General features: G+C 44.0%; 1 protein-coding gene across 1 annotated transcript in view; it reads left to right on the top strand.

Moving 5' to 3' along the window:
- The first annotated feature begins 7,838 nt into the window (after positions 1–7,838).
- Positions 7,839–16,665, top strand: part of LOC139255591 (mediator of RNA polymerase II transcription subunit 28-like) — a 34,198-nt gene continuing 25,371 nt past the window's right edge. The window contains exons 1-2 of the mRNA XM_070873957.1: positions 7,839–7,861; positions 12,703–12,736. Of these exons, the coding sequence (XP_070730058.1) occupies positions 7,839–7,861; positions 12,703–12,736 (57 nt within the window). The remainder of the gene's footprint in view (positions 7,862–12,702; positions 12,737–16,665) is intronic.

Genomic DNA, 16,665 nt, shown 5'->3' with positions numbered 1-16,665 from the left:
AGATAAGTTAATGGGTTTTTAATAAATATTTTAAAATTCTTTTACAGTAATTAAGGTGAAAAGGGTCCTGAGAATGTTTTCTGAATTTTTATTTTATGTTTCTTTGGAAAAAATATTTTTTGTGTTTACCCCCTCCTAGGCCTAACCCCGCAGCCTCGGTCTAAATTTTTAGTAATTACCGCCCATTTTGTTTAAGAACCCCCCCAATTGGCCCAAGATTCCATTTTCTGCCGAGAATCGGGGTGTAAGGTCCATTTAAATTCTATTCCTCTCGTAATGAACCCCTGTGCTTTATTTGCACTTTTATGCCATTATTAACCTGCGTTGCTACTTTGAATGATTTGTGAATCTATACCCCGAGATCCCTTTGCACCTCTACTCCATTTTTTAGACTCTTATTTTCCAAGGAGTAGTTGGCCTCCTTATTCCTCCTACCAAAATCCATCACCTCACATCTATATTGAAATTCATGTGTTATTTAGATGCCAGTTCTGCAAGTGTGTTTATGGTATAATTAATGAAAAGCTTTTAGTTCGTCATGTACAAGCTCTATTAAAAACAAAAATGACTGGGATATATAAAAGAACTGCATAATAATGCAATATCTTTTCAGAAACATCACTCAGTTACACAGTTATGTATCGACAAACAATCCAAAGGCCCATGGTGACCTGAAAGAGGCATATCTATTCATGCAATTAGTATTAATTTTCAAGTTTTCAACAGATGAGCTCAACCTCATGTCGCTACAGCAATGGCTGCACAAGCAGCAGGAGCAGCAGTTTTCCTGTGGCGCTGACATGCTGTGTAGATACAGATACATAATTAGAATATTAATCATAATGCAACCAGACAAGTGCTGCAGTTCTTTAGTTCACAGTATTAAAAAGAATTGGAACAAAAACACACATCCATACTTTCAACTTCAATCACTTCTATTAATAAACATTGTCTTCTTGAACCAGAAATGCAGCACTTATTCACAACTGCAGAAAAATACATACACAATTTGCATCACCGAATTAAAAGCAAAAAGCAGGAAAAGCTATAATTTAACAGAAATAAACATTCATCTTTCTGGACAGGAGAACCAATCAGATTGACTTCAAAACTAAAATGGTGACGTAAAGATGTTAATTTACGAATTTTGCATCATGTTTTTTCTCAAACATTCTGCACAATATTAATCCCTGTTCTTCTCACAGTGTTGAATTATTTTAGGTACTTCACAATTAAATAGCGGGAAACAAACTTCATTGTACACTCAATTTTGAATCCCTATTTCAAACATATCAGTTTAATCGAAGTATTTTCTGTGTCTTTCTCAATAAACAAATAGTGGTTTCTTCTAAAGTAGCTTGCAATTTTTATACATCATTACATAACTATTAAAACAATAAATATTTAAGAGGAAATCTATATTTATATTATTCCTGAGATTTGTTCGGACTATAGAACGACAGGCAAAATAAAATGGTTTGTGTTTTTCCCTTTTTTTAGTGCTCTTCCTAAACGTCTTAATATTTTCAAGTTAATAAAAAAGTAATATGTAACTCCTGCAAATCCTCCCCTGCCCTCCCCATCCTCAACAACATTGTTGCATGTTTGTGTAAAGCTACTCACTTCAGTCGATCATTCAAAATCAACTATTGGGAAATTTCAATTTTTAAATGTTTTAAGCATTTCAGAGCCTATTTGAAAGCATTTGGACTTCAAGACCAGGTTGAAACTTGTTTCGATGAGGGGAAAATTGATTCTTGCTTGTTTCTTCCAAAATCATATTTGAAACATGGGGGTACAAGTGTTTTTAATCATTCATTTCTTTGTGAAAAGTTAATTAAAAATCTTTACATTCGTTCAAGACTCATTGCAGCTTTGACAGAATAAGTTACTCCAAGTTTGCCTTTCCCTCTTTCAAAAAGTAATTGATACCAAGGGACGTTCAATATCACTTTCCCGTATTTTTTTCTGGCTTTAAACAATTTTCCGAATTTAAAAAAAAATGTCACCATGGGCCTAAAAATTGTTTGCTGTAGTCTCCTTCCAGCAGCCATTGTACACGTGCTGCGTCTTTAACTGTGTTGTTCCAAAGTGCAGTCGGTATTCAGCCCCAGGAATGGATTACACGCGTCTGGAGTGGACCTTCACCCAGCCATCTCTCTCTTCCTCTTTGGCTGTCTCTCCGACCCTCTGTTTCTTTCTCCCTGTCCCTGTCTCCACTGTAAGGGGTGGTTTGCAGGGGATCAGCTTTCCCTTCTGACCTTATATGAGCGGTTCCGAATCACTCCCACACCCTTGGTTCTAGACACTGGAATTATGAAGGGACTGTGACAGACTTGGACAGACAATCGATTTCAAGGTAGGAAGCAGGTATGGCTTTATTGTGTTTAAAAAGAAGTAAAAGGCAACCTTTAATAACACACACAGACCAATACACACTGAAGGGTACAACACATTGAATAAAATGTCAAATTACAGCCTGTGGGGAAAAGAATACAGCTTAAACTCTAAATGGGGTAAAGAGGAGAATGCAGATACATTTACACAAGTTATCCCAGCCTCCCCCCTCCCAATTCCCCTAACTAACTAAGTTATAGCTCTGGGGGTTTAGGGGCTATGCTCACCAATCCCTTTAGACAGTTGCCGGTGAATCACGGTTTCGGAGTTCGCTGCACTTGGCCTTCTAGGCGAGCCGTACCCCAGACGGAGGAGAGGACTTCGGACCGCGTAGTCTTCGGTTGGGGTGCGTCCGTTGATGCGCTAAGTTGCGTTTTGGATGTATGGGGTAAGTACCCACTTTCTTTGGTTACGAATAGTTTTAGTTAGTCCCTTTTTGTAATTTCTCCCCCGTTGGGTCGTTCAGAAGCAGATTGTAGAGTGGTTGTCAATTTGGTTGCCGACAACCTTCCGTTTCGTGGGCCTCGTGCTCGGTCAGTTCCTGATCAGTTCTGGTAGTTTCCTTCACTATTCCATTTTTTCACTGTAGAGGAAGCAGGCTGCTTGTGTCTGTGTCTGTGTTCTCCTTTCTTTTCCTTGTAAAACTGGGGGATAAATATATCCCCAAAAAAAGGCTCAGTTATCTCCCATCAAATCTCTTGGGCACGGTTTAAACTGTTCTGTCCATTGATTTTCAAATGTCTCCTTTGTCAGCAGTAACTCGATTAGGGTGTGAGAATGTGCTATCACTGGTTTTGCATTGTTTTAGTATTGTCCAGTTTTCTGACCATGATTTCCATTGTGCTTGATTGGGTAATTCGATTATCTCTTAGGGGGGAATAGCCTGGGATCCTTAATACACGAATTTGCTTCAGAGGTAGGCCCCACCTCCTGTATTTGGTAACTCTTTTTCGCAGCCAAAATGTTGTAGAATCTTAAAATTGATATGCTCCTTCCCATAGATGTTTAGGGGATCTCAAGCTTCTGTAATTTAGGTCCATTTTGAATTCCCTTTCCTATGAGTCCAAACACTGGGGGGGGTCTCCATGAATGCATCCCCTTTTATCCCCCGCAGGCTTCGTCTGCCCCTTTAAACTCATTTTAAAAGCCCAGAAAGGAATTCTTCTCCTCTGCAGGGGAAAGGTACCTGGAATCTTTGCGAGATATTGGTAAATTCTACACCACCTGTCCCTGTCTCTCCATCCTCCCTCTGTCCCTGTCTCTCCATCGCCCTCTGTCCCTGATTCTGCATCTCCCTCTGGCCCTGTCTCTCTCCATCTCCCTCTGTTCCTGTCTCTCGCTCTCCCTCTGTCTCAGTCTCTCTCTCCCTCTGTCCCAGTCTGTCTGTCTCTCCAACTCTCCCTATGTCCCTGTCTCTCACTCTGTCTTGCTGTCTCTGCAAAGAACATCAGCGCAAAAGGAGAAGCAGAGAATCAGTGTTGATTCAGGAGAGAGCTTTCCTCCCATTTTGTTAAATATTTAAAATCCAGTCTTTGTTGGAAAATTAGCAGAATTCTTTCCCTCTTAGGGGAAACACATCTTGACAATGCTCTTCTGTTTGTGCTCTGGTGATAATGAAGGTGCTCAGATCAGACACAGCTTCACTAACCTGTTCACAATTAATTAAATGTTCCTGCTCAGTGTAATCCTGAGTGATAACTGATTGCAGGTTTTAGGAGATGATTAAATGAGGCACTGACAGAGAATGTTAGATTTTTTTTTACCACGATTGTATATAGCGCAGGGAATCTCTCTCCCCCAATCTCTCTCCCCCAATCTCTCTCTTCCCCCTCCCCCCCTCTCTCCCTCTCCCTCTCCCCCCCCCCGTCTCTCTCCATCTTCCCCCCCCCCCCCCGTCTCTCTCCATCTCCCCCCCCCCCCCCGTCTCTCTCCCTCTCCGTCTCTCTCCCTCTCCCCTCCCCCCCGGTCTCTCTCCCTCTCCCCTCCCCCCCCCCGGTCTCTCTCCCTCTCCCCTCCCCCCCCCCGTCTCTCTCCCTCTCCCCCCCTCCGTCTCTCTCCCTCTCCCCCCCCCTCCGTCTCTCTCCCTCTTCCCCCCCCCCTAGTCTTTCACTCTTTCCCCCCCCCCCCCCTCCTAGTCTCTCTCTATTCCTAGTCTCTCTGTCTGAATCTCCATTACCAGCAATAACATTTTTAGCTTTAACGCAAACAGACAGCTTCTTGTTTTCTTCCTGATTTGTCAAATCGTGGAAATCCATCATTGGCACTGCTTGACATATCAATTTCCAAAGAGCTGGGTATCATTTTTCTTGTGTCTCCATTTTGTTAAGATCCAGCACTTGCCCCCACCACTCATCCAGATTCGTTACTGGAAATCGGGCAGTTCAGAATCTACTTGATACTGGTTCCACTCATTATGATTGTTTATTTTTCATCATCAGATTTTGTTACAGATGAAAATTGTTATGTATGTATGTAGACCTTACCCAAATGTAAGACTTGCCACCAGGGGGCACACCTGTGGGAGACCTACGGTTCACCTGTGTACCCTGGGGAAAGCAGGTATAAAAGGTGACTCGCCATGCTGCTTCCTCACTCTAGAGTCCGAAATAAAGAGATCAAGGCCATAACAGTTTGAGCTTGTGATATAGTCCTGTGGATTTATTTTGAACATAACAAATTGGCGACGAAAAACGAATCACAAACTTTCACACGGTAATGGCTGCCGTTGGTATTCTTGAGAGATTTGTTGAGGGTGAAGATTGAGAACCCTTTGCTGAGCACCTCGCCCAGTACTTTGTGGCCAACGAATTGGACAAGGCTGAGATGGAGGCCAAGCGCAGGGCGATTCTCCTCACCGTATGTGGGTCATCGGTATATGGCCTCCAAAAAAAACTTGCTGGCACCGGTCAAAATAACGGACAAATCTTACCCAGAGCTGTGTACACTGGCTAAGGAACATCTCAAACCAAAGGAGAGCATCCTGATGGCCAGGTACCGCTTTTACACGCACCGTCGCTCCGAGGGCCAGAATGTGCCGAGTTTTGTCGCCGACCTAAGACACCTTGCGGGGCAGTGCGACTTTGCAGGATCCTTGGGGGAAATGTTGCGGAACTTTTTTGTGCTTGAAATTGGCCACGAGGTCATTCTTCGCAAACTGCTATCTGCCGAATCTCTAGATCTGAACAAGGCCATCACGATAGCCCAAGCCTTCATATCCATGAGCGACAACACGAAACAGATATCTTCACAGAATCGAAGTTCACCGGCGAGCACCGTGCACAAAATAATGTTTGCAGCAGGCAGAATGGCACAGGGCAGGGCCCACACGGTTGCAGAGGCTAGACCTAGGCCTAGACTCTGAGTCCGCCGTGGGGCGTGAATGCATATCAATTAGCATCGTGTTGGCGCTGCGGGGGCATCCATAGACCTTATCAATGTCGATTCAAGCCCGATGTGTGCAAGGACTGTGAAACACTGGGCCATCTCCAGCGAATGTGCAAACGATCTCTGACTCACCACGTGGCAGAGTCAGGAGAGGACGACCGATCCAGCGAGGATCACAATGACCGAGCAGCGAGGCAATTGAACCTGAGGATGAAGAGGAAATATATGGATACACACCTTCACCACCAAAAGCCCTCCGATAATGTTAAAAGTTGAACTTAACGGCACTGCAGTATCCATGGAACTAGACACGAGGGTGAGTCATCAGTCATGAGCCAGAAGGCTGTGGAGCGACGAAACCAAGCGACCCGAGCTGATCCCGATTCAGGCAAAGCTGCGCACCGACACCAAGGAACTGATACCAGATATTGGTAGTGCGGACATAAAAGTATTCCATGAGGGAGCAGTGCAAGAATTACCACTGTGGATTGTTTCAGGTGATGGGCCAATGCTGCTTGGAAGGAGGTGGATGGGGAAGATTCGATGGAACTAGGAAGATCTCTGTGTACCCACTCCAGCGAACGAGGCCTCCCTTTCCCAAAGGCCGAGCAAACCCCCTCTTCCAGCTGAACCAGGCATCGAAGTGCAGATCCATTTGCAGATCCCTGAGGCACAGGCCGCTCATCACAACCACGAGAAGGTAAAGTTCAACCGAGCAGAGGAACAGGTGCGGTACCCACCACCCGAAGCCAACGACCCCTTCGCGATGATGGAAGAGGCTCCAGGTTGACCATGCGGAGTGGGACTCTGGCCGAAACGATCCGAATGCATCTTCCCGACGCCAGAGGCAAAATACCTGGGGAGGAAAATCACGGCAGTCGGCATCACAGACATGGACGAAGGTGTGTCCAGACCACGGGATGAGAGAGCATCCAGACCACGGAAGGTCGCCGCAACGGAATGGAGGAATGTGTCGCCCAGCAAGGAAGATGACTGGGTTCGGGGCAAAGGTAAAGGGGCAGCCATGCTCAAATAAATTGTGTACACCATGTAACCCATGCGAGCGGTCTTTCACAGCCAATGATGTACCATTGGGTTGGGAGTACCTTACAACAAGCCAAAGTGGCAGGCGAACATCATCCGGTCGTATATGTATCTGACAAAGTACTTGTAACAAGTGATGTGTTGTCACACGGGGTCGGGTGTGTTGTACAGCAAACCAAAGTAGCGGGTGAACCCCAACCAGTTGTATATGTATCTAACAAAGCATCCGTAGCAAGTGAGATGTTACCGCACGGGGTCGGGAGTGTTGCGTAGCAAGCAAAAGTAGCGGGCGAGCCCCAAATGATTGAACATGCATCAAATAAGTTAAACAAAGCAGCAGCCTGTGTTCATGGGACTAAAGAGACGTACCAAAGAGTGTCCCAATATGTGCTCGAGTCAGACAAGCTGCTCATCCCACAAGCTTGGGAGAGCAGAGGCACCATTATCGATGTGTTGCTTCGAGAATGTCCAACACTGTGCACTGTAACATGATCCGCCACGGGCCAGGCACAGAGAGCGGCACCCATGCTCTCAGTTGGCCACCGTTGCCCACCCCCGGGGTGAAACGGCGCAGCCTGAAGACCCACTCGCGGTCGTGGAAGTGCTCGAAAGTGAGGGGTCAACTGTAACGGCCCTCCAGCTTAGGACCTGACCAGCCAGGATCCCATGTTACCACCTGCCAAAGGTGAACTGCTAGACGGGACGTGACAACCTATCCGCCAAAAAGACGATAGACCCATCCCAACGTTGCAAAGCAAGGCAGGGCGGCTACACGCAGTCGGTGGTCCGGGGCCCCCATACTATGGCCCAATGTCCACGGGGACCATTAGGCCTCCCGCCACTACCGAAAGTCTCAAGGTTATTGCGGCCATCCTGGGCTTTCCAAATCTCAGGGTCAGCGCCCAAATCACCAAACCTAGCACCACGCGTGCCACAGTAGACTTCCTACAGACCCGGCTATCCTGGGTGTTACGCAATCACCAGACCGAATCACTCAGAACCGAGCCTTCCGCATGCCATCAGCAGAGAATGCACCGTAAGTGCACGGCCCCTCCACACGACATCGGAATAAGTGATGCAGACCATGTTCATGGACCCAGTCGGGCAGCTCGTACCGCATTAGCCAAGGGTGGGAATGGAGTGCATGTGATGAAAACGGAGTGTTTGATTGTGAAACCATGTACCGCACTAACAAGTAAAGCAGTGGGACGAGACCAAACTGCGCACGACAGATAACCAGGAACCACACCGTAAGGAGCTGGCCCCCAGCGACCCACCAACACGATCAACCTCACCGTCAACCACAAGGATGAACCCACCATGTCAAGACTTCAACCCAGGTGATCGACCCGAGGGTACAGGGCGCCAGATCGCCTCAACTTGCAAATAACTTGCACAGTAAGACTTTGGGGGGGGAGGGGGAGTGATGTTATGTATGTATGTAGACCGTACCCAAATATAAGACTTGCCACCAGGGGGCACACCTGTGGGAGACCTAAGGGTCACCTGTGCACCCTGGGGCAAGGAGGTATAAAGCTGCTTCCTCACTCGAAAGTCTGAAATAAAACGACCAAGGTCTCAACAGTTTGAGCTTGTGACATAGACCTGTGGATTTATTCTGAACATAACAGAAATCATGTCAGTAGATTAATAATTGCATCTTCATCTTAATCCAATTTTTTAAGTGGATGTAGTAGTCCCCAACACCTCAAGAATTTTGTATGATAGTGGTAATTTTCTTGGTAGTTTCTGGACAGCTGTAGAATAAAACTTTCTGACTCCAGCATAGAAGTTATGAAATGTGGCATTGTCTAAATTTCCATTAGCAGCAATAAAAATTTTAGCTTTAATGCAAACAGACAATTTCTGGTTTTCTTCCTGACTTGTTAAATCTTGGAAATCCATCATTGGTACTGCTTGACACATCCGACATGACAAATCGATTGAGCAGTGTTTTTAGCAGTTTAATGCTGTCTTCCCAGTGGTAGGCAATTCTCAAATCCTTGTCTTGAGAAAAATCATTGTCGGCTAATAAATCATCCAACCCATGTTCCAAAAAAAGAAAGTAAAGATGCATTTCCTCATCTTGTATGTATGTGTAAATTCACTGAACTAGGCCAGGTTGCTCTGTTTCATTGTTGCTTCCAAAATAGGCTTTAAGGGGCTCCCTCTGGTTATCACATCTTGCTATTGCTTGGCGGAGACTGAGCCACCTTGTTCCTCCATGTTTTATTCGTTAAAGCTCGTTTGCATCATATCAGTGCTAGTATTGCTCTCTTCATTTTACGCTACCGTTAAAATTATTTCTAAAAGTCCAGTAGCAGATCTGCCACTGGTTTTGAGATTGCTTCAACAGCATCCTTCGCTGCAGGATGCGCAATGTGGGAAACACAAGGCAGACTGTACATGGAACTTGACTGTTGTTTTATCCAACTTAAAACAGTTATTGGCAGGGTCAGAAGAGAAATAATAACATTCTCCCATGGAATGTGATGGTTAGCAAAAACAGAATTTATTACATTATGGTTTTCTGCATTTGCTGTATTACATGTGTATATATATTAATGACTTGGGTACAGGGCACAATTTCAAAATTTTCAGAGGACACAACCTTGGAAGTATAGTGAACAGTGAAGAAGATAGTGATAGACTTCAAGAGGACACAGACAGGCTGGTGAAATTTCACGAAGAAAAATGAAGTGTGATACATTTTGATCGAAAGAATGAGGGGAAATATCAACTAAATGGTACAATCCTAAAGGAGGTGTACGAACAGAGAGACCTGGGGGTATATGTGCACAAATCGTTGAAGGTGACAGGGCAGGTTGAGAAAGCTTCATAAATAGAGGTATACTGTACAAAAGCAAGGAAGTTATGATAAATCTGTATAAAACACTGGTTCAGTCTCAACTGGAGTATTGTGTCCAATTCGGGGCACTGCACTTTAGGAAGAATGTGAAGGCCTTAGAGAGGGTGCAGAAAAGATTTACGAGAATGATTCCAGGGATGAGGGACTTCAGTTAAGTGGATAGACTGGAGAAGCTGGGGTTGTTCTCCTTCGAGCAGAGAAGAGTGAGAGGAGATATGATAGAGGTGTTCAATATCACGAGGTGTCTGGACAGAGTAGATAGAGAGAAACTGTTCCCATTGGCAAAAGTGTCGAGAAGCAAAGTTCACAGATTTAAGGTAATTGGCAAAAGAACCAAAGGCAACATAAGAAACAACTTTTTTACACAGCGAGTGGTTAGGATCTGGAATGTACTGCCTGAATGAGTGTGCCTCCACCACCCTTTCATTGCTTTCAAAGGGGAGTTGGATAAGTACCTGAAAGAAAAACAGTTGCAGGGCTACAGGGAAAGGGCAGGGGAGTGGGACTAGGTGAGGTCCTCTTGCAGAGAGCCGGCATGGGCTGAATGGCCACCTTCCATGCAGTAACCTTTCTATGATTCTTCGATACATATTTCCATGGATAAGAAGTCTGTTTTTACAACTTTCAGAGTCTGGTGAAAGTACTTAAATCAAACCTCCTTGTTGAGGTTGGTTACTCCAGAATTCCCAATGCTGATGTCCTCACAATAAACAAGACAAAATGTGTGTTCATCTGCTGTTTTTTACTGGTCCAGTCTACAATGTATTTGCAGCTGTAGTGGCACCATTTGCTTTGATTTTTCTTTTCCAACATGACTAAAAGATGGATTGTCAAAAAGGAAAACTTATCTCCTTGTAATCTGTCAAATAGTGGCATTGGAATGAATTACCTCATTGCCCTCGCGGTAAAAATACCTTAAAAATATGGTACTTAGGCAATAATAAACAAAATAAAATGCTGTGAAAGGAAAAATTAACAAATCCCTGGGTTCCATGATCCAATGGAGATTACACTGAACTAGAAAAACAGAAGTCAACAGAGATTGAAAGCCTGCCGAGTGCAAAATGCTCCACTGTCAATCTTGTCCTAAAATAGAATCATAGAATGGTTACAGCACAAGAGGAGGCCATTCGGCCCGTGTAGGCTCTCTGCAAGAGTACTTCAGCTAGTCCCACTCCGCTGCCCTTTCCCCGTAGCCCTGCAAAGTTTTATCTTTCAGGTACTTATCCAATTCCCTTATATCATAACCACTGCTCCCATTTTTTATGGACGGCGGGTGCAGATAATGGTTTTGCTGTTGCCATTTACAGCTCCTCTAGAATAATCTTTTGTTTCTTGTCCTATTGTCACCCACTTTTGCCTTGCACCATCATCCTTTTTGTCATTTAATCACTCCTGCCTTCCATCCTATCACACACAACATTTTCTGGTTTTATTCCAGATGCAATATAACTAGACTATGCAAATCTTATTTCATTCATGGATATTAGATTTTCTGTCGAAAGCACTGGGAAAATGGATTAGAATTTATCCAGTCCAAGGACCTCTCAGATTAGCCCTCAATCAACCATTAAATCAAAGCAAAATATTGTGAATTCTGGAAATTTGAAATAGAAACTTAGAAATTTACAGTGCAGAAGGAGGCCATTTCGTCCCATCGTGTCCGCGCCTGCCAACAAAGAGCCACACAACCCTTGGTCAGTAGCCCTAAAGGTTACATATAAACCTATGAACAATGACGGGAAGGCAAAGAGCACCCAGCCCAACCAATCCGCCTCACTACAACTGCGACACCCCTTATACTAAAACATTCTACACCCCACCCAACCGGAGCCATGTGATCTCCTGGGAGAGGCAAAAGCGAGATAAAAGCCCAGGCCAATTTAGGGAGAAAAAATCTGGGAAAATTCCTCTCCAATCCATCCAGGCAATTGAAGCTAGTTCAGAAGATCACCCTGGCTGTATTCTATTCCCTGCAGTACTTACCATTATATCTGTTCTATCCAACAAAAGGTCATCCAGTCTAATCCTAATTACCAGCTCTCGGTCCATAACCCTGCATGCAGGTTGCTGCACTTTAAGTGCCCATCCATCTCTTAAAAGTGGTGAGGGTTTCTGGATCCACCACTCTTCCAGGCAGTGAGTTCCAGATCCCCATAACCCTCTGCGTAAAGAAGCCCCCCCATATGCATATTGCATGCATTCAGATATGGAGCTTTTAATTTTGTTTTATGTATATACGCTCTGTCCCTTCCTGTCACACTCTGGTTATCATTACCCAATTCGCTACCCTGCACTTTTGCCTTCTCCTTTCTCTTTGACTTTTTTAATTTCCCGCTCACTGGATCTCTCCCCCCGACTATTTAGTTTAAATCCCTATCTACAACCCTAGTTATTCGATTCGCCAGGACACTGGCCCCGACCTGGTTCAAGTGAAGCCCGTCCTGATGGAACAGCTCCCTCTTATCCCAATACTATTACCTGTCTCTGTAATGGCTATTAGATCAAAGCCATTTATCACTATTTGTGCCACTAATTTATCTATCTTATTATGAATGCTTTATGCATGCAGATAAAAAATTAAAATTAAATACTCTTTACCATTATTCCCTGCTTTCACCTTATTTAAGGGAGGTGAAGGATTGAGGTGGTGTCTGGGGGGGAAGGGTTGGGGGTGGTTGTTGGGGGAGGGGAAGGGGGTGGAAAGGGATGCTGGGGTGTTGTCAGGTGTAGGGAGGGAGGTGCTTGTCGGGGGAATGGATCGGGCTCAGGCCTGAGGTCAGGAGAACTGTTACAGGAGGGGTGGTGCCCTTTTTTGCTTATTCGTTCAAGGGATGAGGGCGTCGCTGGCAAGGCTGGCATTTATTGCCCATCGCTAATTGCCCTTGAAACGGTGATGGTGAGCCGCCGCCTTGAACCGCTGCAGTCCGTGTGGTGAAGGTACTCCCATAGTGCTGACTTTGTTGTAGCGGTTTGATACAACTGAGTGGTTTACTCGGCCATTTCAGAGTGCAGTTAGGAGTCACAAATAGGCCTGACCAGGTAAGGATGGCAGATTTCCTTCCCTAAAGGACTTGAGTGAATCAGTTGGGGTTTTCTGACAATCCTGTAGTTTCATGGTCACCATTACTGATAGTAGCATTTTTTAATTAACTGAATTTAAATCCCCCCAGCTGCCATGGTGAGATTTGAACTCGCGTCTCCAGATTATTAGTCCAGGCCTCTGGATTAATAGTCCAGCAACAATAACCACTATGGTACTGTACTCGGTTGAGTGGCCAAATATTGTCTATTTGGTTAGAATTAAGGAAGAATTTAGATATTTCGCCGCTGGGTGCAGTGTTTCCTTTAAGCTGTGCTGCGTTCTGCAGCTCCCGCGCAGTTGGCTCACCAGCTTTTAAATAGGGAAAACTGCATATGTACGGTATTTTGAATGGGGGCTGCACACCTAAAAAATATTAAATGAAACATTGGCTAGGAGCATACTACAGCCCACTATAAATGGAAAAATGCAAGAACTTTAGAGGAGTGTTAATGGGGGACTTCAATTACCCTAAGATAGGAACAGTGTAAAGGGCAAAGAGGGGGGGCAATTCCAGAATACCTGAACTTTCTTGATCAATGTGATTCCAGCCCAACCAGAAAGAAAGCAGTGCTGGATCTAGTTCTGGGAAATGAAGTGGGACAAGTGGAGCATGTTTCAGTGAGAGATAATTTGGGCAACAGTGATCATAATATCAGATTTAGAATAGTTATGGAAAAGGACAAGGTACAATCAAGTGTAAAAATCCTTAAATGGAGGAGGGGCTAACTTCAGTGAGTTGAAAAGGGAATGCCATGGCCTAGGTGGATTGGATTAAAAAATTGGTTGGCAAAATAGTAATTGAAAAATGGTAGCCCTTCAAAAGAGGAGATGATTCGGATGCAGAGAAGGCACATTGTGTGAGGGGGAATGGGGAAAAGAAGGGCATCCAAAGCTAGCACTCCTTGGATGACTAAAGATATAGTTAAAATGAGATAGAAAAAGGAGGCTTATGACAATTGTAAGGTTCATAATACAGTAGAGAACGAAGCTGAATATAGGAAGTACAAAGGTGATCTAAAAAAGGGAGTGAGGGGCAAAGAGAGTATGAGAATAGATTAGCGGTTAACAAAAGGGAACCCAAAAATATTTTATAAATACATAAATAATAAAAGGGCAGTCAAAGGAAGGGTGGGGCTGATTAGGGGACAAAAAGATGATCTTGTAGAGGCAGAGGGCAGGGCTGAGGTACCAAATGAGTACTTTGCATCTGTCTTCACTAAAGAAGAGGATGCTGCCAATGTAGCAGTAAAGAAGGAGGCAGTAGCGATATTAGATAAGATAAAATAGATAAAGAGGAGATAAGGTTGGTTGTCTTCAAAGTAGAAAAGTCACCAAATGGGATGCATCTTGGGTTACTGAGGGAAGTAAGGATGGAAATTGTGGAGGCTCTGGCCTCAATCTTCCAGTCCTCCTTGGATATGGGGGGTGGTGCCAGAGGACTGGAGGATTGCAAATGTTACACCCTCCTTTTTTTTAAAAAAAAAGGGGAGAGGGATAAACCCTGCAACGACAGGCCAGTCAGCCTAATATGAGACAATAATGTGGGACAAAATTAATTGGCATTTGGAAGTATGGGCTAATAAATGAAAGCCAGCATGGATTTGTTAAAGGAAAATTGCATTTGACTAACTTGATCAAGTTCTTTGATGAAGTAACAGAGAGAGGGTTGATGAGGGTAGTGTGGTTGATGTTGTGTATATATGGACTTTCAAAAGGAGTTTGACAAAGTACCACATAATAGACTAGTTTGCAAAATTAAAACCCATGGGATTAAAGGGACAGTGCAGCATTGATACAAAGGGACAGAAAGCAAAGAGTAGTGGTAACCGCTGTTTTTTCAAACTGGAAGGAAGTATACAGTGGTGTTCCCAAGGGAATGGGTGTTGTGACCACTGCTCTTTTTGATATTAATGGCCTGGGGTTGGGTATACAGGCCATCATTTCAAAGTTTGCAGATGATATGAAACTCAAATGTGGGATAGTCATTCAGGAGGACATAGATTGATAAAATGGGCAGACACATGGCAGATGAAGTTTAATATAGAGAAATGTGAAGTAATAGATTTTGGTAGGAAGAAAGAGGAGAGGCGATATGAACTAAATGGTACAATTTTATAGGGGGCGCAAGAAGAGAGACATGGGGTGTATGTACACAAATCTTTGACTGTAGCAGGACAAGTTGAGAAGGCTGTTAAAAAAGCATATTTGATCCTTGGCTTTATTAATAGAGAAATAGAGTACAAAAGCAAGGATGTTATGCTAAACCTTTATAAAACACTGGTAAGGTCTCAGCTGGAGTATTGTTTTCAATTCTGGGCACTACACTTTAGGAAGGATGTCAAGGCGTTGGAGAGGGTGTAGAAGAGATTTACTAAAATGGTACTAGGAATGAGGGACTTCAGTTATGTGGAGAGACTGGAGAAGATAGGGTTGTTCTCCTTAGAGCAGAAAAGGTTAAGAGGAGATTTGTTCAAAATCCTGAATGGTTTTTGTTTGAGTAAATAAGGAGAAACGGTTTCCAGTGACGGAATGGTCGGCAACCAGAGGCCATTGATTTAAGGTGATTGGCAAAAGACCAAAGGAGCATGAGGAAACATTTTTACACAGCAATGGAATGCACTGCCTGAAAATTCAATAGTAACATTCAAGAAAGAATTGTATTAATACTCGAAGGGGGGAAAAAGCAGGGGAGTGGGATTAATTGGTTAGCTCTACCAAAGAGCTGGCACAGGCACAATGGGCCAAATAGCCGCCTCCTATGCTATGTCATTCTATTTCTCTGAGGGGAGATGCCAGTGTTAGGGAGAGGCACCTGGCATGCTGTATTGGACACCCATAATTTAGGAAAGATATCAAGGCCATGAAATGAAGTGTTATGGAAGAGACATTATAAACTGGGGCTCTTTTCATTCGAATAGAGAAACTTAAGTGGGGAACTCATTTAAATGTTCAAGATTATAGAACTTTGATAAAGTAGAAGAAAAAAAATTGTTTCCAGTGTTTGGTTAGTTGATGACTCGATATCATAAATTTGAGATTGCCAAAGAACAAAGTTAGAGACAACCGAAACTTTTTACAGTGGCAAAGAGAATCAATACTCACTTTCAGAAATGCGATGGGCTAAATGGCCACCTCCTCTGCTGATTCTGGATGATTGGTATTGATTGTATTTAAGTTGGGATGTGTATAACATGCATTGATTGCATTTTGATTAGGTGCATACTCAGTGGGCACTAATTGAATCCTCGCATATGGGATGCATTGTGGCAGTTTGTTGGTATTTAGCAGACATTGACTCTGGTGTATGTAGTGGTTATTGATTTAGTAAAAGGCAGGGGTTCTCAACATTTTTGCTTCCGAGGCCCCACCACCTCCAGCTGTGTTAGAAAAATTCCACGGACTCTCTAATACAGCACGAGTATTTTTTCTCCCGTGTATAAAAATTCTCCCGGCACCGCTTCCACTCATCCCAGCACTGCAGAAAATACTGGTCCCCACACCCATCCCATTCCTGCTTTGTCTCCACATGAGCCCAATCACCACCTTTCCCTAGCAACCCCCCACTCCCTCACTGACTGTTCCTGGCACAACAGCCGGTCCCAGTTCTCTGCTTGATTGTCAGTCAACAGCCCTTTTTTCCCCTATCTCCAATATTTTTATAACTAATAAGCAAAAGTGTACAATAAAAATGAAAAAACACCATTTTTTTACGGTCCATAGGATTTTTCTCCAAATTGCTCATACTAGTGTCCAGATTACTGTTTTATTCCTGGCAACTCCAGGACAATGCTGGAAGGTTGAAATCCTTGCTGGAGGCTAACATTGGGTGTGAGGAATCCGGTCTTCCTGTGATGCCCTCCTTGGTAGAACAAGACTGCTAACAATC

This window comes from Pristiophorus japonicus, unplaced genomic scaffold (genome assembly GCF_044704955.1).
Source record: "Pristiophorus japonicus isolate sPriJap1 unplaced genomic scaffold, sPriJap1.hap1 HAP1_SCAFFOLD_618, whole genome shotgun sequence".
NCBI classification, from domain to species: domain Eukaryota; kingdom Metazoa; phylum Chordata; class Chondrichthyes; family Pristiophoridae; genus Pristiophorus; species Pristiophorus japonicus.
This window is presented reverse-complemented; position numbering and strand designations above follow the sequence as displayed.